We start from the raw sequence: 23,099 nt of genomic DNA on the forward strand, positions 1-23,099 counted from the left end.
CACAGAACAAAGCACAGTTAGTTTTTTCACCCTTTTCCATACTGTACACTTTGCAAGGAAGAGGTAGGGCTTTAAGAGGTAGGGCTTTAAGCTCCATCTCCTTGAGGGGGCAGTATCTACACAGATTATTTGCAATTCTGCACATGGTATTTGTCTCTTTGCCCCATTTATCCATTCAATCATCTATTTCTGTGTGAACTCATGGATATTTTATACTTTGGGTTATAAACCAATACTGCTTATTTATTTTGTTGCTCAAATTGTTCCAGCTTTGGCCACTGAAACTCTTTCAGTTGGCTCTTGTGCTGTTTTGACATGCCCTGCATCATTGTGGTTTTTAATTTAATTGTTTTGCCTTTTTTTTTTTTTTGTACATCATTGCTTTCTGGACTACAAGATGGATTCTCCAGCTTCCTTTGGTATCTTCGTTGCTGCAGCCCTAGATTCGTCCAAGGAGACCTGGTTCCTTTTTTGGAGCATGGCATTAGAAGGCAATAACTGGTCCTTGATAGGTGAAAGCCACTGTCATTTTAAAATCATTTCTCTTCTTCATCTCCTACCTGAATGTATTTGCCATTAGACTGAACCACATTCGTATCATTTATTCCAAACTTGGTTCAAAAAGGAAATTAGTTAAATTTCTGAAGTATTTGATGATTTTAACAGTTCTTATTTTACTTTATATTTAAGGGCTGATTTTAATTTCCTATTTTTTTGCTCTTTTGGGTATTAATTTTTGTTTGTTTTTCTCCTGAAAGGAACAGAATGGTTGGGAAATGAGCTTCCTAAGGAAAGAAAAGGTGGGTTACTTCTATCCAGGCTTAGCTAGGTGCAGCCCGGTAATTCAACTAGAAATAGCAGGGTGTATCTAAGTCTAGGAGGAGCTTAATATACACTGTCCGTATTCAACCCTTGCTTAGAAAGAATTATATGATGACCACAGACATATGAGAGACTAGTTATAGAAGGATGAAGAGGTTGAAACAAAGGAAGAAGAGAATGACACACAAATACCATTATCAAACCAAATAACCGCCTTGTATTTTTTATGATGTATGTGAGGGAAGCTGCATTTTAATACCAGGAGTGGCTCTTTCATAGATGCAGTGTCAAGCATGCATTCTATCCAACATCAGGACTTTAACTGGTTTTAAAAACCACAAATATGTCCTGTAATAGCCCAGGCTTACCCAATTCTCATGCTACTAGTAGAGAAAGTCTCCAAAATTACATGAAGAAAAAAAATTTAATTAATAAATAAATGTATGCCCCTGGTGATCCAAATAGGTGAGATTACACTCGCACACAAAGTATAACCCATTAGATCCTATGATTGCTCTTCCTTCCACTTCCTCTTCCAATTACCAGCTTCCAGTTCTTATTCCCCTTCTCCCAATTCAGAATGTAAACACTTCTGGATAATATTATAAAGCCTCAGACTATAAACAACCACTGATGATTGAATCACACCACTTGGGCTACTCATGAAAACCAACACCCACTTAAGGTTACTGAAGCCCTGTAATCCAGAGCCATGAGTCTCTACTGATGGTAGAAAATAGGTCTGACTCCCAGGTTGGTTAACACTGCTAAGTTCATATCCAGATAAAAAAATTTGGCACCCATTAGCTAGACTCTTTTGGAGCTAATTGAGCTAGTGAGAGATAGGCTGGCTGAAAGCTGAGTATTTCAGTGTATTGTACTGTAATAAAAAATCTGCAAACATTTTTCCAAATATTGCCTTGTCTTTTCTCGTGGACTCGAGCTGGGATTCAGAGGACACAGTCTTTAGCCAGAACAGACACTGAAGATAAAAGACACAAATCAATAGAAAAAAATAACTTCTTTTTATTTACAAGAAAAAAAAATCCAAATATTGGATGCTGTAAACAAAATTCACAATCTGTTCCCTCTAGCACTGATTCAAACATGTCAGTTTTTAAGAGTACATTCTCCATCAACTCCTTTTCTGCCTGTGACATAGTCTAAAGTAAAAATATTCCAAAAGAGTGACCCAAGGTGCAGCTTGCTGCAGTAGGACATCTCAGAGCAGGCAATGGTTGTAGAGAGGTTGGAGAGAGAGACAGCCAGCGGGCAGAGCCTCCTCCATTCTGCAAGGCTTTGCAGCAAGTTTTGCCAGGTTACCTTGACATCTTCCAACTTTGTACTTTTACCATGTATTTTGTTAGCAAGCCATTATTACAACAAAATATTACATAGAGATTCTTTCTTGGCACTGAAAAGGCTATGCTATAAGAAATCTTAAAGAAAGATTATATTCAAATAGGTGCTATATACGATTTTTTTTTTTTTTTTTTTACTTTTTGGTTTCATCTAACACGTTTTGTCCTCAAACAACAAGGAAAGCTTATTTTTGAACTGCTGACAGCTTTCAACATAATACATTTCATTTACAAAATAGTTCACAATTATTTATTTGACAAGCACTGCATTGAAAATAACTTTATGCACAGTAAAGCAACCAACGATAAGCTAACAGAAAGGGGTGGCAAAAATAGCATGTTCACTTTTTTTTTTTTTTTTTTTGCGTTTCTTCCATGGCTTGGCTTACAGATATTCTTCCATCCTTGCATCGTTTGGAGCCGTATTAAAATAGTCCACCCACTACCAAAGTGAGCAGCTACTTGACCACACTTCAAGAAGGGAAAAGTCCATCTCAATGTAGGACTTCTTGAGGCAACCAGATTTACTGCATTATCAACTATTTAAAAGGGCACAGTCACAGGTCAATTGTTCTCTGACATGCCAAACTGGACAGGTGAGAAGAGCCTCCAGAAGATAAAACTTCTTCCTGTTTTAAAGTTAACAGCACACTAGGCCAGATACACACAAAAGCAAGCAAATCACAGGCACTAATCAGGAGTTGAGAGCTCTTCTTTTCTCTGACCTATACACACGGCTCTCTCTCACCAGACATTCAAACTTTTAGGTTACACATCCACAAAGACAGACATATATTCCACTGTTTGTTCAACTACATATGCACAAGACTATAGTACATACAAAAGAGAAATAAATTATATAAGTTTTAAAGTACTGCTGAAGGTTGTCTTGAGCATAGCCTGTTCTATTTGAATGCCAGGTGTTGGCACTTCCAACTATATTATCAACCCTGGAATAAGCAAAAACATAAATATTTCAGAAAATAAATGAAAAGTATATTTTCAAATAAGGCCTCTCCAAACAAAAATCCGTGTCATAAATTAACAGCAGATTGTTGCTATGGCAGAGCCAGAGATCTCCAGATTCTTTTTAATATAGTGGACGACTCACTTGTCAAGAGTTAGGATGAGAAGGAAGAAGGCAGATCAACCATCTGCTCCTATGTTCCCAAGTGTTTCCTTAGTTTTCTTTTAGAAAACTCCAAACAGGTAAGCAGGCGGAGTTCTGGCTTCTGACAGTTAAGTATCAGGCTTAATCTGCAAATGGACTATTTCCTGGGAATTCACAATTTTCAATCCCAGGGCTGGAGTGAGGGAGAATGAGCCAACATGGGAGAAGAGTTCCCTAGGAAACAGTGAGTGGCAGTGCAGTAGCTGTTACAGCTCAGATAGAATTCACAGGGAAGCTGCTACAGCAAACCCATCAAGTTCCTGTTAAGGCTTCAAAGGAAGATGTGCAAAAGGTAGTTTCAGATGGATTAACCTACAACTGAGCATCTGAGTGATGCCTAGATAGCAAACAAATGACACTGCCAAAAGGATGATGCAATTTTCTTCCCCAATCCCTCCTGAACTTGATGACAAAAATCTGGTTAAGTTCTTCAGAGGAATCATCATAGTAAGCAATCATCCACTAGAGTTGGTAGGAATTATGTGGTTATTTCACAATACAAAGGGAAGTTTTGCATGTGTTAGTTTTGTTTTTAACAAATGCATTTTCAGAGACCAGTGTCCAAAGGAATTAAGAGTTGGGAGATGGAATGGTTTTAGGATTAGCTGTGGTAATGGTAATGCCAGTTCATTTCACAAAGGTTTAACTGGTCTCTTAGGCAAGAGAAATAAAGTTGGATCTGATTCAATGCAAAGTGACTGAATTTAAAGTACAGTACTAAATATTTAAATGCAGTGTGACAACCAGATCTAATGTGTTTCATATTAGCATGAATTTATAAAATTTTATATATAATATATATCTCATATATAAACTTTAAGCAATTGTGCAAATACTCTTTAAAAAGGGTCATTTCACATTTACTAAATTCTAGTGGTCCTGGAAAGCAGAATGCATTCATTAAAAAATTCATTTAAATATTAATAAGTAGTGTTCAAATCACCAGAAATTTTATTAGCAGTCAGGGATTTAAATGGACTATCACTGATCCATGATCCACTGGATTATACACCATGGAGGCATGCAAGTATTACACAAACTAAAAGGGTTCCTACTGTCAAAATGGCAGTTCAGTACAAAAAGAGTGCTCTGCCAAACAAATATTCTCCCATTTGTAGAATTCTATGGCTCACAAAAAAAAAAGGAAAAAAAAAAAGTCACTAAAAATGTATAATCTCTGCTTCTCCTATCAAATATATTAATTGTTTTCCTCCTTCATTTGCTTTAATTTTTTAGATGTGGGTTTTAACTCATCACTGCAATATGCCCACGTCTCATGTCATCCTGTTGAAAACATAAAAGCACACAGTATTTAAACATTTTCTATTTGCTACATTTTTCTAGACCATAGTCAATGTATTGTATATACATATACATATCTCAGACATATTTGAGATATGTGTATATATATATACATCATGTACACACACATACACATGTACCTATGATAATATCACACCAACAATGTTAACTTTATACAAGTATTTGCCAAGAAAAAATAGGGCATTTCCTCCACCATTCACAAGCTTATATGTTGTTTTATTTTCTTCTTGAGTCCCTGATAAAATAAAATAATCATTAAACCATAAAATTTTTCCACTTCATATTTTCAGAAGGCAACAGGCACTTTGATGTTTATTGGTGTGTAACAAATATAGTTAACTCTTTATATATTCTACTATATCTCTTCTACTTGGGTATTTTTATCTGTTAAATCTTTGGTCCTTGAGCATACTTTCTTTGCTACAGCTGTTTTTGCTTGCATTTTCATATTTTAAAAATGCAAGCTATGCACACAGCTGGAAATAATGGATTGTGTCATCATTAAGTTCTGCTGTTTGTTATATGAGAACTGCACCAACCTACTACTGTTCATTTGGAGCAAGCTGTTTCTGTTAGCGTTAATAGGATAGTTCCACAGAAAGCACTTGCTGCAAGTCTCAGATAGTAATCCCAACGTTGGAGTCCCTTTTCTTCCATTATTGTTACTATCTGAACTTTGAATTGATAATTAGGTTGGGGTAAGATCTTTTTTCCTCTGTGTTTTCCCTTTTGTAAATTCCACCTTATAAGAAACTCTCCATATTTTTTTCCTATGGCAAAGCTACGGGAGCAAGTACTGCAAACCCATATTGTCATCAAGCATTTTTTTCCCTTGTTATTTTAGGAGAACCTGGTTGCTTTTAATGACAGGTCTCTTTTGTTTCAGGATAGAATCCAACTGGGTAGGAGGAACAGGTGAGAGGGTTGGTGGGTAAGAAGGGTTGTTTCGAGATCATGCTCCCAAACCGATGAAAAGATCCACAAGCTTTGCCAAGCTTAAAACTAGGAGCAGATCATCATTGCACAAAACATATCTTTAATCGGGGCTGGGTCACTCAGCCTTATTTATTTATTTACCCTATCCTGTCTGAAATGGCTTCCCCACAGAACATTTTTAAATGATTCTTAATTGCAGGGTAGCCAAGTGGAGTATGTCTGTTGCTGGCATGTGAATACTGGCTGGACCTGTGCAATGTAGTAATTGCTGAAGTTGGCATCTGCTACATAGGGGGCCGGCTGGTAATAGCAAGTGACATTAGCCACATTAGGGATGACATTTTGGTCAGCTAGCACCCGGATAGCCAGCATTGTGATAAGGTTTAAAGTCTGTCTTCTTTCATGTCCCATCAGGCACACTGTACTCTCATTCACCACTCCATGAAGGGTCATGAGATAGTCATACTTGCGGTCTTCCAATCCCACGAAGTGGTTCTGCAAATAGGACTCCAGTTTTCTCTGCTGCTCTCCAATGTCTGAGAAGTCGATGAAAAACCTGGAACACATATACCTCTGAAGGGTCTTGATCTCATCAGAGGCGGGCCTAAAGCCCCTCACTAATAGGTTGCAGTACTTAAGCAGGCCGCCCCCTCTGATTTCCTCTGGGTTCCTGGTGGCAATGATCTTGTTACAAAGGTGATCAAAGGCTTCGTGGAAATCACCATAGACGCTCTCACCAATTATTGTGGGGTGAAATGTTTCAGTCATTGGGTTCTCTGAACATTCATAAAAGAGGAGAAGAGAGTCTAATTTGATTTGAAAAGAATCTACACTAAATTCAAACTGCCTCCGGAGGGAATCCACAAATTTCAGTTCCACATTTTTGCCACTGTTGTTTGACAAGGATATAAGACTCCATCGGTCAGAGTCATTGCACACTTTAACCATTTTCTGCACATAAGCTTCCTACAATTTAAAAGATAAAACAAGAAGATGAGCAAACCTAGAAGAAATAATAAATAAATAAAAACATCTTCTTCACAGTTGAGAATTATTTTGCTCCTTCCCTTTTGTTTTGTCAAGTTTCGGCAAAACACTACCTACAGTCTTACACAGTCCTCTGAAAACAGAAAAAAAAAAAAAATACATTTAACGAGGGGTTTAACCGTCTGGGAAAGAGACTAGAAGTAATAGTTTGAGGCTTTTGGCAGATGGATGGCAGTACTAAGAGGTTCTGTTGTCATGTCTGACTTTTGAAATGTTATTTTTTGAAAATGGTCTTATAGGCAGAATGTTGATCACACGATATCCACACAATACTCCAAAGACAGAAGGGCATACAGTGTTAAGTTGGTCAGCCTCTCACCCTTGTCCCTAGTCACCCGGTTCCACTTCCCCTGAGGCAACTGATGAGATTAGAATCTTGTCCCTCCAGGGGTACTCTGCAATTACAATCAAGTATGAACTAAATTAGGACATTCTGGGAGGCTGATGCCTCAGACAATTTTAATTGTATAAAACATGCTATGAGCCAAGTGTGTGTGTATGTGTGTGTGGGGGGGTACCCACAATATCCTTCACACGTGAGCCGACCAGGAGAAGCACCACACATACCCTTCAGACACGGAGTCAGCTGCATGCAGCTGAGAAACCTAATCACATTTTCCAATACAATAATAAGCCCATCGACTGGAGCCTGCTTCAGGCTGCTCTTTCCCCAAAAACTAGACCATAAAATGACTCAAAAAATGACTTACATCATTTCATTCTTCCACTTAATCAGAATCTACTCTGGACAAGATTGAAGCAAGGAAAGCCAAAGAGTTAAAAAAATAAATAAATAAATAAGGAAGAGAAAGGAGAACAGAGGAGGAAGCAGAAGAGTAGTGGCGCTGAAGAACCAAGCGAACTTAAAACACTCAACACCGTCCACGCACCTTAGCTTACTCATTAAAAAAAAAATCAAAAACCAAATACAGAAGCACGCCCCAAACCGTCAAGGCCGCAGGTCTGTGGCATCAAACGGATGCCCCTCGGCCCGCCGCACCCCAGCCTGGCCCAGGCGCGGACCCAAGCCCACTTCGGGTGGCTTTACCTTGAGCGTGAGTGGTGTGATCTTCTCTTTGTTCACCCCTTCGGGTAAGAAGTCCAACAGGCAGTCCAGCACGACGTCCTTCACAGTCTGAAACTCCTCTTCCCCGCGCAGGTCGGCGCAGAAGATGAGGTCCAGGTCCTTGTAACCCAGGCCGCTGTCCTGGTGCAGAACGTGGCTGGCGGCCGAGCCGTTGAGGCGCACGTCGCGGACGCCGATACGCTTCTCGGCCAGGCGCCGCCGCACCACCTTCACGATCAGGCTCGGCTGCAGCTCGAGCGTGGGGAAGTTGCCGCGCCCGTGGATCGGGATGGTCTCGCTCAGGATGCCGTCCAGCCGCTGCACTTGCTCCCAGTTCAGCACATTGCAGTGCGCCGTGGGGCTCTCGCAATAGTCCAAGCAGTGCCCGCCGAAGTCGCCGCCGCCGCCGCCACCAAAGTCGCCGCTGCTGAAGTCGCCGCCCAGGGGGATGTAAGCGCCGCCGGCCAGCTCGTCCTCGGCCATGGCAAAATACCCTTCGCCTTCCGCCATGAAGTGCCCTCCGAACGCCACCTGGCCCTGGTCAGTCCTAAAAGCCAAAAGGGGGAAGGAGCGCGGTGAGGACGCGCGGCGGCGAACAGGGGCCCGTAGAGATGACAGCGCGCCCCCTCCCCGGTTCGTCCGCAGGCTAGAGGGCTCCTCAGACTCTCCCTCCCCAGAACCCCGCTGTCCCCAGCCGCGCGCCGCAGAGAATCCCCGCACCAAAAGTATCTCTGATGCATCTGGAAAGCGCAAGCGGGAGTCCCGTCTGTGTCACCTGGAAGCGGCCGCCCCTTCGAGGAGCGCAGCGAGCGAGGAACCGCGAGGCGGCAACACTTCTAGGAGCCGCGAGTGCGCTTTCGGCCGCGGCGAGCGACTTGGTCCTTCTCAGACCCCGCCGCCTGCTCTGGCCACTCCCGCCCCTCGCCCCCGCCCGCGCCGCTGTCGCCTCAGCTGCGGTGGTCCCGGAGGTGACGGCTCCAGCTGCCGCCGCCGACACCACACACGCTACTGTCTCTGGAGCCTTAGCAGTTGTGCGGGGGAAATGTCTTCAGTACTTTTTTTATACTGGGCCTTTCCGCGCTTCCGGGGCCCAAGCGCCGCGCACTCGCCACACCCTCTTCATCTGCATAGGGCTCCGCCCCCGGCCGCCCCGCGGGCCCAGGCGACTGCGCTGCGGGCTGTGCGGCGGGCCAAGCGTTCCGTGGAGCGCGAGGCTGGTGGCTGTTTGTGTGGACTTAATATATGTGCGTGTGTTTGTACATATACTTGATTTAGAGACGGTCTTCCGCGCCCACGCCTCTTTCTTTTCTTTTTCCCCAACAAAAAGACACTTAGAATGCCCCAAGAGTCGTAAGTGGCCCTAAAAACTGAATCACGGCTGAAATCGCGCAACTGCAGAAAGTCACCAAACGTAAGATTCTCCCCGATTCAGCGCGTAGTTATAGCTATAGCTCAACAATGGGGCTCAAGGGGTTCCTCAAGACCTCCCGTTTAAACAGCGTATCCGTATAAAACTAGACCGTTTTCTTAAGCAACAAAACCAGTTTTGGTGTGAACCACAGAGTCCACTTGTCCATGCATCTAAGTCTCCGCGAGGGAGGGGAAGAGCTTGCTGTGTTTCGATTCTCGAAACCTCGGGAAATGCCGGGGAGCTCCGGGCGAGCCCGAGGAGACGCGGGGGCGGGGCCGCGAGCGTGCGTCCAACTCGTGCGCACGAGCAGCTCCGGGGGGCCGGGAGCGCGGCGTCGGCCAGGGAGCGTCACCGGGCGGACGCCCCGGCGGGTCGGGCGGCTGGGCAGACGGGCGGCCAATGGCCGAGAGCGACGCGGGCCTGGAGTGCAGCGCGAGGGCGTGCGGCCCTTGTGTCGCGCGAAGAGCTGCTGCGCGAGCCCGGACGCACCGCGGCGCGTTCTCTCTTGGACAGAGGAAGCGAAGCGCGTTCGTCCCACGCTAAGGTTTGCCTTTCTCAAGTGAATACAGATGTCAGTGTGAAATTATCTAGTTTTTCACGAAACGTGAAAGGACGAGTCTAAAAGATTAGAATTTCTCCACCCAGCTTCAGTCACTTTGGCAGTGCGGAAGGAGTGTAATGGTTGCCCCTGCACACGCTCCTGCTCGCACCACCGTGTTTGCTGGAAAGCGCCTCTCTTTCTTCCGACCATCTATTCCGGCCGCACATTGCTCTCTCCAGACTGTCTCAGAGTAACTCCCCTGAGGTGGGGCAAAGGGGAGCACGCCCGCCGGAAAAGCTGGAGACACTCTCCCAGGGCCCTGCACAGCCCGAGCCGCGCAGCCTGGGAGGAAGAACAGTCCGCCGCGCGGGAAGTGAGGGAGCCCCATCCTAGTTACCAAAGCTGCGCGCCTTCCGGGGAGCCGGGGGTGGAGGTGGGGGGGGAGGAGTGGGCGCGCAAGTAGGGGGCGGGGAGAGGACGGTTACCCGTGGAGCATCCAGCTGCGTGGCAACGCCGCCCCCTGCCGGTGCCCTGCGAAACCGTGTCCCAAAGCGAAGAAACTGACTGGACCTTAGACGGAAGCCATTATCCTTCAGTGCCCGGCCTAGCAGTGGTGGGGGTGGGGGTGACGCTAGGACGACCACACAGTTCTCACAGGCCCACCCCCCAGCCCCCAAAAGCACGTGTATTCCTTCCTGTCCAACCTGAATCTACCGTTCTGTCCAGGCATTCAGAAAAATTACATATGTGTGTATTTATGGTTTGACCACCTATTACGTGCCAGGCACCAAGCTAAGTGCTGAGGTGTAAGAATGACTGCATTTCACACCATCTAAGTGGGCATAACAGGCAAGTACATAATTATGGTTCAGCCTTACCTTTATTATGAGAGAAGTAGGTTCTGACACGAATGGTGGGGCTAATGGATCAGGGGAACTGGGAGACAAGCCCGGAAGAGAGATGTGATTTCGACTGAATCTTAAAAAGTGGGTTTTACTTCCATAGTTGATTGAGTAAGAAGGAGACAGGCATTATCAACAAAGGGAACAGAGAATTAGAATTAGAATTACAGGTTATAAACTGCCGTGATAAGGAATGAGATTGGTTGTAGTGCATTTGGATAAGGTTTGTGGGGGGTTCCAGGAACTTCTTGAGCACCTCTGGGCTCTCCCAGGGCTTTACACCTAAAACGTCATTTAATCTGCAATTTGAAAAGAAGGTGTTCTAATGTCAGAGGAATTTGGAAACAGAGAAACTGAGAGGTAAAGAGACTTGCCCAAGTTTCATGGCTAATAAGGGATGGGGCCACGAGCGCCTGAGTGGCTCAGTCGTTAAGCGTCTGCCTTCCGCTCAGGTCATGATCCCAGGGTCCTGGGATTGAGCCCCGCATCGGGCTCCCTGCTCTGTGGGAAGCCTGCTTCTCCCTCTCCCACTCCCCCTGCTTGTGTTCCCTCTCTCCCTGTCTCTCTCTCTGTCAAATAAATAAATAAAATCTTTAAAAAAAAAAAAAAAGAGATGGGGCCAGACCTTGAACCCAACCCATTTGACTGCTGTTTAGCCATCATTTTCAGGAACAGGATTATCTGTAGTTTACAAGTATCCTCTCATTGGAAGGCAAGACAAGTATAAATGGCAAAAATATTTAAAAGAAAAAAAGACCTGTTAAAAATGTTTCTTGGAGAGGCCGATGTGAATTCTGCCCTTTCTAAAAAGGAGGCCAAAGGGGTAGATCATATATTAAGTACACTGCACCAGAAAAAAAGCAAGGGTTTAGCTCTGCTGCGATTGTTTTGTACTTTATTTTAACCCTTCCTCTAAAACGTGAAGGGGGGAAAAAGTTTCAGAGCTGTGAGCCCCTGTACTTCATGCATGTCCAGGATTTTGTTCTGTGGGGCTAAGGGAATCTGCATTTTACCAAGTTGCCCATGTAATTCTGACACAAAGTCCCAGCCACACTTTGCACTGCATTGAAAACAGCCACTGCAGCCCAGTTCTCTAGGTGTGAACCCTCTCCCAAGCGGAGGCTGCTATTCTCTGACCAGCTCTCCCCTTCTGCCTGGCTGCTCCCATGGCCTCTCCCAAAAGTAGAGGTCATCGCTGAGAGGCAGAAGTAGAGCATGAGGCCAGACATGGAAGGCTTGCTATGCATGAGATCCTGCTCTGGGAAAAAGATGAATTCTAGTGGCAGTGAGCAAGACCCGTCCTCTTAAAATGCCAGGGCTTTGTGGCTGACACTTCCTTAAACCTTTATGAAAGCATTTCCCACTTCCCAACTGGATTCCCCCCATCACAGCAACCTTCCATATCTCCATAATCCAGACCCTGCTACCCCTTGCACTAGGCCATCTGGGATATCTTGCTTTTGGCAGTACCTTGGTGATGCTTTGACTGGATTCATATGTGCCTGATTCATAGTGGCCACTTGATATGTACTGTTGAATGAAAGCATCTGTTGTTCTTTGTTTCTCTTCTCCCTGTCTTCAAACTGAGATAAGATTTACATTCTGGGGGAAAAATGTTCATCCTTCCATGAAATTGTAAATTTTGCAATTGCAAGCATTTACTTTTTTTCTAGAGAGCCAAAATAATTAGCAAATGAGAAAAATCTATACTTTCTTAACATATTCACAGCCTAGGTATCTATCAACACAGTTACCCTTAGTTTAAATTTAGGTTCAGAGTTGCTTTTTTCCCCCAGTCTTCAGCTTCTGAACCTATTTAGTATATAATTTACTTTTCTCCATTTAAAAGGAAAAAGAAGGAATACTTGCGTGGCACAGTCAGTTAAGTGGCTGACTCTTGATTTCGGCTCAGGTCATGATCTCAGGGTCCTGGATGGAGCCCTGTGTTGGGCTCTGTGCTCTGTGGGGAGTCTGCTTGAGGATTGTCTCTCTCTTCCTCTGCCTGTCTTCCCCCCTCCTCTCTCAAACAAACAAATACATCTTTAAAACAAAAGGAAAAAAAATATCCATGGCAATATGATGCTGAGTATCTGAAATTCTTTTATTTTTTTTAAGATTTTTTATTTATTTGACAGAGACACATTGAGAGAGGGAACACAAGCAGGGGGAATGGGAGAGGGAGAAGCAGGCTCCCCGCTGAGCAGGGAGCCCGATGTGGGGCTTGATCCCAGGACCCTGGGACCATGACTTGAGTTGGAGGCAGACACTTAACACCTGAGCCACCCAGGTGCCCCTCTATCTGAAATTCTTAAAAGAAAATTTTACATATACTTTTGAGGAAAAAAACCTCTTATTATTAGTTGATTTTGATTTAAAGGTTACAGTAATGATCAATCTAGTGAAAACAAGAAATAAAAAGAAAAAAATCCATTTTGGTTTTAATAATTGTTATCATTATTTAGTTTGTTAAAATGTGCCAGGTAGTGTGCTCAGTATTTTATATACATTATTTTCTTTTAAACTTTCTGCAAATCTCAAAGCTTTACATACTGCATACCTGTTTTCCAGGAGAGGAAGGTTAAATAACTGGGAGAAGTGGCAGAGCCTTGCTTCAGACCCACATGTGTACTTCTCCTAGTTCTGTGAGTCTGCCTTCTCCCTGTCTACTCATTTACCTTTTAGACTTAAAACTGAACAGGAACTGCACTCTGCTCCTTCTTTCTTTCCAAGTACTGGACATTCATAATGGACACAACATTGAGGACCAAGATGTTTTATCCTGAAACAACTGTTGAAGGCCAGAATGCACAGTGGCCTAACTGAACTGATGAGAGTGTCTTCCCCAATCACAAGTGACCTTCTCTATGGCAGTGGAGACCAAGCAAGCTGGCAGCCTTACAGCACTTACAAGTAACACTGTCCGCACTGAAACACAGTGTGAGGTGTGGAGTCTGCCCCAGGTTCATGTAGCAGTGATAATATCTTTCCCATTTTGCCTTGTCTGCTTCCTATCTTCTCAAAAATAGTTTGAGAAGATAGGAAGCAAACAAATATGAAATGATTCCTCCAAGCTCATACCCAGAAGGAGAGAGAGAAAAGCCCGGAAAACTACTGTTAAGACTACTACTTCTCTGTTCCCCAACAGTCTAGCCAGTCTCTCCCCATATTCTTGTTTTGTTCTTGATATTTCCACACCAACCCTCTCCGCTCTCTCCATTGGCTTTTCTACCTTCCACTGCTTCTGCTCTTTGATCCTTCCATAAAAGGTGGCATGACCGTGTGGAAGCACCTTGTAACCCAGGCAGAACAGTGGCAATGTGAAGAATTTGAGCCACCACCCTCACCCTTTTGTGATACAATGCCTTAGGGCAGAGCCCAGTGATTCCTGAAGTCACTGAGGGACAGACAGCCATCCTTTTCCAAGTATGCACATGCAGCTGTCTACATTGCAGGATAAACTGGAGATATCCCTGCTGTCTGGTTAGTGTTAGAGCAGCAGCTAATCAAAGTGCTTCATGTCAAAATTAAAACTCCCTTGGGAACCTAAATTACCTGTTTTCACAGGGAAATGGTGCTGTGAATGACTTTCCCCATGCTTCTTCAGGGAAATAAATGTTTTTTTATTCAGGGCCCATCGAAGGCCAGAAATATCCTAAGCCATACAACTTGTACATTAGTTTGGGAATAACAGTCCAACTTTTTATTACTTGCATACTTGTTAGCAAGCAACAGGTTAACTTTTGTAGTTTTAAACTTTTTAACCCTTTTTATTGTATAACATTTAATTTTATCTTCAAAATTATTCTGATCAATTTGCAGTCCTAATTTTGGAGAAGAAGAAAGGCCAAGTTTATGTAGCTAGTTATGGAAAAGTTAAAGTTAAACTCAGTTACTGTTAATCATGGGCCAGCACGTCTCTCTTGGCCACACTGTTTAATCTTACATCTGTGTGAATGGATTTAAATGATCAGTAACAAATAGTTCAGTTTGAAGGCATCCTCTAGCTACACAGAGGGTCACTTCTATAGACTACATTCACACTTGTGAATGTCTTATAAAAGCATCACTACTGTTAAACATCTTGTAAATGTAATTTCCTAAGGTGTTATTTTTAAGAATATTTATTTGAAGTCTATGACCTCATAAAAATTTTATTCACTGTCATAGATCATTGAGCTTAGGAAATTCAGTATGCAAGCAACAAATATGGTAAGCAGATGTACATCATCACTCCTAAAATCACAATTAATATAGATTATCCTTTAATAGTTTTTCATTAGAAATATTAGCCAGTATTTTCTTGTGCTAATATCAGTGCTGATTATGCCATAAGTTCTTCCTGTTTTGACATCTTGGTGAAATGCTTGCCGTTTCATTCAGTGTTGTAAGTCCATGGACCAGACATTTTCCTTACTCCAAACAAAAGAGACATTCAGAAGTTGCATTCGTTTGGCAAAATGTAAACTAGAAATACACATATATTTTCAAAAACTACCAAATATGAATAAATAAACTAATTTTCCCTAAAGTAATATTTGTATTATGAGTATTTCCTTCTTTAAGTTTGTACTAGAAGAATGTTTAACTTCTCTGAAAAAAAATGTTGATGTTTACTTGTGGTACCTGTAAAGCTTTGAGAAGGGTCCAAGGGGGAAATATAATAAATTACCTCTCTTTTCTAAAAGGAATTTGGTCAAAAATATTCATGTACCTTGTGGGGGAAAAAGAAAAAAAGACCATCTTTTATAAGTATAGCCAGCTCATTCTGATATTTTTTTTAGCCAATTCTTGTACCTATGTTGATATATCTGACAGTTGATTAATTTTTTTTTAAAGGTTTTATTTATTTGTTTGACAGAGACACAGCGAGAGAGGGAACACAAGCAGGGGGAGTGGGAGAGGGAGAAGCAGGCTTCCTGCTGAGCAGGGAGCCCGATGCGGGGCTTGATCCCAGGACCCTGGGATCATGACCCGAGCCGAAGGCAGACGCTTAACGACTGAGCCACCCAGGTGCCCTGTGATTGTTAATTTCTTTCCTTCCACTGATAGCTGATTTCCTTTATATGAGCTTTGAAATTTTAGAGGTATTTAAAAATAGTATATACCCATTTTGCTAGCACAATTTTGATATGCCAAAATCAGAAATTCTATAACGGTATGCCGTATGAGTTTGTAGCAGCTTTAGAAGGTATATTTACTCATATTGGTAAACCATACATTGATTGAATAATACCTCATTTGAGAGAACTTTTTTTTATGACATTTCTGTCATCACTATGTTTCTAATGTCTTTTTGTACTAACTTCATCCCTTACTTCAAAATTTTCTGCTGCCAAAGAAGGAAATTACAACTTAAATAATATAATTAGTGTTATCTTGATGTTTAGGAGAAATTACTAACCAAAATACACGTTGTCTTTGAAAGTATGAGAAACTGAATATAACAAATAATACTTAAACAAAAATGTTTTCTTTTTTTTTAAGATCTTATTTATTTGAGAGAGAGAGAGAAAGAGCTATGAGTAGCGGGAGGGGCAGAGGGGGAGAAGCAGACTCTCTGCTGAGCAGGGAGCCTAATGCCAGGGGCTCAATCCCAGGATCCTGGGGTTATGACCTGAGCAGAAGGCTAGAATGATGAACATTTTTAAAAGACAGTTTTTTAAAAAACTGTACAAACTGGACTCTGGGAATAGAACTCTGAGTTGAAAATCCTGGGTTCCTTAAGTAAAATATGAGTGAAACTAGCCACAGAGTTTCTGCAGGAGTGGGGGGACACCAAGACACCTGACCTTATTCTAGCAATGTGGGATAAAAGAGATGCAGGTTTAATTTCCTAGTAAAAAGAAAAGCTTCAGGATGCTATAAATTGGGCATTGCTTGAGAAGGTGTAGGGGAGAAAAAGAGCTATCAAAGTTATTGATATTTGAAACATGGGAGCTTCTGACTAAGAAGATTGGTTTCTAATAAGCCACAACTCCAGCAGGGATACTAGGGATTAAAACGGAGTTTGGACTAACACATGATTAAGCAGCCACAGTTTAGATAAGTAAGATATCTCTAAAGAGCGATAGAAAAACTGCCGTCCAGGTTTTGAAATTTGTAATTACTCAATGAAGTGAATGTTTAGCATAAAGCAAATGACATTCTTAACTTTTCTTGGCAGAAAGCCAGGATAGAATATTAAAAGAGAAAAAATACATATATTGTGGCTGAGAGTCTTTGCCCCCATACCATCCCTGGTTTCCATTAAAATTCTGAAAACATTTATTTTTTCTTCACTGGCATTAATTAATTAATTTTTTAAGATTTTATTTATTTATTTATTAGAGTGAGCAAGAGAGAAACAGCATGAGAGGGGAGAGGGTCAGAGGAAGAAGCAGGCTCCCCGCTGAGCTGGGAGCCAGATGTGGGACTCGATCCCAGGACCCTGGGATCATGACCTGAGCCGAAGGCAGTCCCTTAACCAATTGAACCACCCAGGCGCCCTTCACTGGCATTAATTTAGCCATCACTTCCCACTAGCATCTATTTAACATGAGTTCTGTATGAATGGTAGCTCAGCTTCCTCACACTGACCAAGAATGTATGGCTTTGCTGTGTGTTAAAAAATAAATGCTTCATGCAAGCACTTGTGACTTGTATGGTTGTCTTCCACTCTTCTCCTTCCATGTCTTTGAACATCATCAATGTCCTTCTGTGGGTTACAGGACTCGTTGAGGAGGTCAGCATACTCAAAAGTGACACAGGCATTTTGTACACTGCCGAGCACTGGAAATACCTGCAAGGTGAGTCCATTTCATACTCATAGTAGTATATCCATATTTTAAATTTCTTATTTGAAAAATAAAATCAATAATCATAAGAAGATAACATTAGGAATAACTTCTGTTTTACTTTAAAATTTGTTAAAATATTACGTTTATGTAGTATATGCCATCTGTTTTATTTTGTATGTTACAACTCTAGACCACATGAACAGATGACTAATATATTTCTGACACCAAAGTAATTACCCTTTGCATATTGGATAGGTCATTATTTAGAGTCACATTTTTTTCATAAATCAAAGAAATTGAGTTATCATGACTAATTCTTAATCTGCTTTCTGTCTAAAGATAGCAAACATTTGGACTAAAAAATTGAAAAACAAGCTAATTATTTAGATGTTTTATCTACATGATCTTAAACAGCCAGATGTCTGGTTAAAGTTTTTGTTTTTAAATAGGGCAAAATGGAAATTTCAGTTGTCTTCTAAATTTAATTAAAGACCAATTTGATCAAAACATTTACTCTGGAACTTGCATTCTCGATTTTGAATGCCTGTGTGGATGAAATTAACCAGAGGCTTTACAAACTGCACTTTACGCTGCACTCAAACATGGGTAGCCCAAGCCTTTAGCAACCTTCCTGATGTAGTGCACCACCCACCCCCGTAGCTCTGAGTTAAAAGGGGTGGGGAGGGGGAGTGTTTGAACCTAGCTGTGCTGGGAGGTGAGGGTATGTGTGTACACATGTATTTATATCTCCCCTAAATTTTCCCTCAGATATTTGTTCTTTTACTCATCCTTTCTCATTTCCCACTCATTAATACAGATGCATGGCTATTGAATCAGACTAGTGTTATCAGCCACTATCAAGCTACCTTTTGTAAATCCTTAATTTGATCACTGACACCTGAAAATCAACTGGCAAATAATCTAGATTAAATAGCTTAATATGTTCTGTGTGTCTGTAGTAAAAATTCCTTATTTAAGAGGATGTTTTCAGTTGAAGTATGGTCAACTTTAAAGTTTTAATAAATATCCTCAATGTTATTATGAAACTAATTTTATGGTCATTTGATGACTCATTTTTTTGAAGCCCCAGCTACATATGATTAATGGGATTTTATTTGGGACTTAACTTTTCTCACTTTTATTTTTCAACACTTCTGGGAATCCTTCAGAAGCTTCCACCACTGTTCTGTTTTTTAGATTTCAAATCATGCCTTCATACATGTGATACAAAATTAAAAATATACCATTTACTTCTATGAGGATGTTATGTTATTACTTACTCAAATTGCTTTTTTTTTTTTTTTTAAGTAGGCTCCATTCCCAGCGTGGGGCTTGAATTCATGAACTTGAGACTAAGAGTCACATATTCTTTTGACTGAGTCAGCCAGGTGCCCCCTTAAATTCTACACTAATGAATATTTTGACTAAAACTTATGTTCTTATTTTTAGAACATTTAAGCATTGTGACTATGTGTCCCAAATCAAAAATCCTAATATGCTTATGAGAACAAAGAGACTGTATATTTTAAATCTGTTTAGTTCTTCAGAAATCTAAGATGTATGGTGGTCATACATCTACTGTAGAGGATTCAGAGTCCTCCTTTAGTTTATTTCTCTCTGACAGTGACATTTCATATTGGTAATTGTTAAGTTATAACAGAAATGAAATACAGGGGATTTAATTTAATATTCACAAGCCCACAGATATATCACCATACTCTCCCATTTAAAATTGAAGACTTTTGCACACTTAGTGGAAAGCACTGGGTATAAATAATCAGTTTTAAAAATTGAAATATAAGTTATTCTCCCAAAGTCCATGGACAAATGTGATGTCTCACTGAAGAACATTGTAGTCTTAAACAGTTTTAAGTCTCTTGCCATGACTTCTTATCTATCTGTATGGTTTCTTTCATCTTTGGCTTCAGTCCAGCTTGCTTTCATTTGGGGCTGATGCCACTTTGTTTTTTTGTTTTTTTCTCTAAATTAATTTTGGCTAATAAATACCTACAATATATTTTACTATATTTAATTGCACTAGGAAATTGGACTTTGATTACAATTAAGTAGAACATTTCAAATATAATATCATTATAGCATAAGTTGGTCCAGCATCTGTGTTAGATTACATTATCCAAACACATGAAACAGTTCTATTTCTGACTTGGTCATCCCCTGCAGGCAGGGATCTGCTGTTTCTTGCCAGTTGAATTCTGTTTTCTTTTTTTTTTTTTTTTTTTTTTAAGATTTTATTTATTTATTTGACAGAGCGAGACACAGCAAGAGAGGGAACATAAGCAGGGGGAGTGGGAGAGGGAGAAGCAGGCTTCCCGCCTAGCAGGGAGCCTGATACAGGGCTTGATCCTAGGACCCTGGGACCATGACCTGAGCTGAAGGCCGACACTTAATGACTGAGCCACCCAGGCACCCGAATTCTGTTTTCTTGTTATTGTACTGTCAGTGGATCATCCTCACAATCCCATAAATGCTGTTGAACTCCCAGCGGTTTCCTATAGTTCTTATCTATTACATTGTTCAGGAATATTACTTTAAACAAGAACAAGGAAAGAAAGAAAGAGAAAGAAAGAAAGGAAAGAAAAGAATAGGCTGTTCTTACAGAACTTCACAAACTATTTTCAATCAGGATTTAGGTAATAACTCCTAGCCCCAAAATAGCCAGTTCATTTTGTTTTTAATAAATTGTAATTCAAAGAAACTTTACCCAGGAAGAAACTGGATTTGTTCCGAAGGTCCAGAAGTGCTGTAGATCAGCTGTCCATGTTCCTTTAACCTTATGGCAAGGTTGCCTTAGTTAATGCCACATCTTCCTTATTTATCCCTTGGGAAAGTCAATGGCTGATATGGAAACAGCTGAGTATATTATTCTAAGATGAAGTGATTAAATCATGTGATTGAGGGTTGGATGCAAGAACCCTGGGGATGGATATTTTTTCCCTAGTTCTTGACATGGAATCTTTCTATGAGAACTTACAATTAGTCTCTCTAAAAGCAGCCCATGCTTCATTTGATGTGGCCATAGTAAACTCTCTTCAAGGTTGAGCCTAGGATGGTTAGTGGAGATGAGTAAAATATTATCACAAATCTTTGTTGAGGAATTACAGGGGATTAGAAAGGCATGTTTCATAACACCCACAGAACATGTACATTCATGTGATAGCTTTGGGGAAATGGTCCCCTAGTGCTGAGGTAAAAAGGAATAGACACAAGATTGTTATAGGGCCAGGTTGGGAGAGCAGGCTGGGCAATATTAAATGAGAAAATACATATAAATATATCTTAGGGCATGCCTGGTGCTTTGAAAGCTAACTCTTCTGCCTCTGGGGGTTCAAATGATACTCCCAGTGTCAGCTTTAGGGAAACCTCTTTCAGGGCATCCACTTTGAGGCTCAGGCAAATTTAGCTGATTCCAAGTACCGCCTGAACTCAAAAGCAGGTATATCCTGCATCCCCATTCTCCCAGGTGGCTGCTGGGTGAAGCAGAACACCAAATGGTGAAGGAGAACACCATTTACAAATATCTGCTTGTAGAGCTGGAACTGTTGGAATAGAAATAGGGACTTTTAGTCCTTAGGACAAAGAGGGTTACAATGCCCCTTCAATAGGACTACCCTGGCAAACTGTCAAGTTAATAGTTAGAGTACAAAACTGGCAAGTTATTCATGATCTCCATACAAGAAGGATCTCCAAAGTTAGAGAAGTTAAGGTTCAAGGATGGAAATAGCTTCCTTATTAAAACACCACATTAAACTCTAAGTTCTGAGTCAAGAAGAGATCTTAATTTTTTTTAAAGATTTATTTATTTTAGAGAGAGAGCAGTGGTGAGGGGCAAAGGGAGAGAAAGAGAGTCTTTTTTTTTTTTTAAGATTTTATTTATTATGTCAGAGAGAGAGCACAAGCAGGGGGAGTAGCAAGCCAAGGGAAAAGTAGGCTCCCTGCTGAGCAAGGAGCCCAGTGTGGGACTCGATCCCAGGACCTGGGATCATGACATGAGCCAAAGGCAGATACTTAACTAACTGAGCCACCCAGGCATCCCAAGAAGAGATCTTAAAGAGAACCCTCAACTGATAGGAGCTGACCCTACTGGCAGCCTCTGACCCTTGCACCTGATCATTGCCTTTCTGTAGGCAGTGACTGCTTTGCCTCTGTCACCAGACAGCCTCTCTTTAATTTGTTGGCCTACATGTAATGACAGCCTTCTTTTTCTTCATTCTTCTCCCCCAAAACCATGCAATTTACTGCTCTGGGTCTTCCTTCCTCCCACCTCCCCATCCTGCCTGTTACTTGGTCAGAGTTTTCTAGCTGCCATATTTTTTCAATATTTCTGCAGATGTGATAAATATTCAAACAGTAGGCTAAAATAGATAATAATAAGGAATGACTTACTTCAACTAGGGTTGTCAAGAAGGGCCGAAGGATAAGCAATAGCTAGCCATGAGATGTTGGGAAAAGAAGGTTCCTGGCAGAGGGAACAGCTTGTATCCCGGAGGCAAGAATCTGGTGTCCTAGAGGAACGGAAACAAGTTCTATGGGGCCAGGGCATTTTGAAGAAGGGAGACAGGACATAAGATTAGTCTGTAGAGAAAGTAAAGGGCTAGATCATGAAGGCCATGGTGAAGTGGGAGGAAGGAAGACCCAGAGCAGTAAAGTCACTGCAGGCTTTGAGCAGGGAAGTACCAGGATCTAATTTATTTTTTGAGGTCCTTCTTGCTCTGTATGGAATAGGAAATCAAAGAGAAAAAATGGAAAAAAAAGAAACCACTTAATAGGCAACTGCATCTATCTGGGCAAATGATGAAGCTGGCTTAGACTACTGTTTTCAGTCTTGTTCGTCACAACCCATTAGGGTCACACAATGATTTTAGTGGTGTTGACCAGCAATATCAGTGAAATAGAATGATGTACAGTAGAAAATATCAGAGGCCATCCTATCATTTCATGACATTTTCTTCAAGTTTGTTATGCATATCCACACAGATATACTGTAAAGTGGACTTACCACTCTGGGTACTGATCAGAGAAGCCATGGTGGTAACAGTGGAGGCAGAAAGAGGGGATTCATCAGATAAAGATATCTTCAGACATGTGGAGATGGAAGAAGTCACCTTAGAAAGCACATAAAGATAGAAGAGACAGAGTTCTGTGATATATTTTATTTCATTTTAAGTATTACATTCCTATCTTTGTACCCTGATTATTCTTTAAAAAATTATTTACAACTTATGCAGAGTAAAAACATAAGAAGATTGTACCATTAATATGGGAAGACAGAGGAAAATTACAAATAAGCAGCAATGTTTTAAAGTATACATATAAAAAGAATTGGAATGTAACCTGATGGTTGCCAGTAGTTCTTTCTCTCACCTTTTGTCTGGCTGTTACTTTTTGGGGTCATTGATATATCTGTAGCAGAGATTATAGGCAAATTAACAATTTATAAAAAAGCTGTATGCAGGGGAGGAAATAGTAAACTATATCTATTCAGTCTTCATTCCTTCTAAGAGAGAATGTTCCTTGGTCTTCTGAGGTAACAATTCTATCTTTGCTGAACTTTTTCACAATAGAGTTTGATCTCTGCTTGGTTTAATGTACTAAAGTCAGCACCATACAACTAACTGTTCAAAACTTACATTACCACCACAGTGAGTAATAAAAATGTATAGTGTCTTAGGTAAAATGTCATGTTTATGTTTTGTCTAATATAGGATATAATGACCTCTCTTAC

At 41.3% G+C, this 23,099-nt stretch overlaps 1 protein-coding gene and 1 long non-coding RNA gene across 4 annotated transcripts in view; one reads left to right on the top strand and one right to left on the bottom strand.

The window, feature by feature from the left end:
* Nucleotides 1–1,826: 1,826 nt before the first annotated feature.
* TENT5A (terminal nucleotidyltransferase 5A) lies at nt 1,827–8,795 on the bottom strand. 2 transcript variants are annotated; one of them, XM_034990770.1, is made up of 3 exons: nt 8,447–8,795; nt 7,709–8,273; nt 1,827–6,579 (listed from the first exon to the last, which is right to left on the bottom strand). In XM_034990770.1, the coding sequence occupies exons 1-3, from the start codon at nt 8,464–8,466 to the stop codon at nt 5,803–5,805; spliced, it is 1,362 nt and encodes a 453-aa protein (XP_034846661.1). In that variant the 5' UTR covers nt 8,467–8,795; the 3' UTR covers nt 1,827–5,802. The 2 variants fall into 2 exon arrangements, with proteins under 2 accessions (XP_034846661.1, XP_034846662.1); XM_034990771.1 differs by having other exon boundaries at nt 8,502–8,788.
* A 704-nt stretch (nt 8,796–9,499) lies between these two features.
* Nucleotides 9,500–23,099, top strand: part of LOC118000848 — a 290,116-nt gene continuing 276,516 nt past the window's right edge. For both annotated transcript variants that reach the window (XR_004676581.1, XR_004676580.1), the window contains exons 1-2: nt 9,500–9,681; nt 17,288–17,365. This is a non-coding gene — a long non-coding RNA (uncharacterized LOC118000848). The remainder of the gene's footprint in view (nt 9,682–17,287; nt 17,366–23,099) is intronic.

Source organism: Mirounga leonina, unplaced genomic scaffold (genome assembly GCF_011800145.1).
Source record: "Mirounga leonina isolate KUSES-001 unplaced genomic scaffold, KU_Mleo_1.0 Mir_53, whole genome shotgun sequence".
NCBI classification, from domain to species: domain Eukaryota; kingdom Metazoa; phylum Chordata; class Mammalia; order Carnivora; family Phocidae; genus Mirounga; species Mirounga leonina.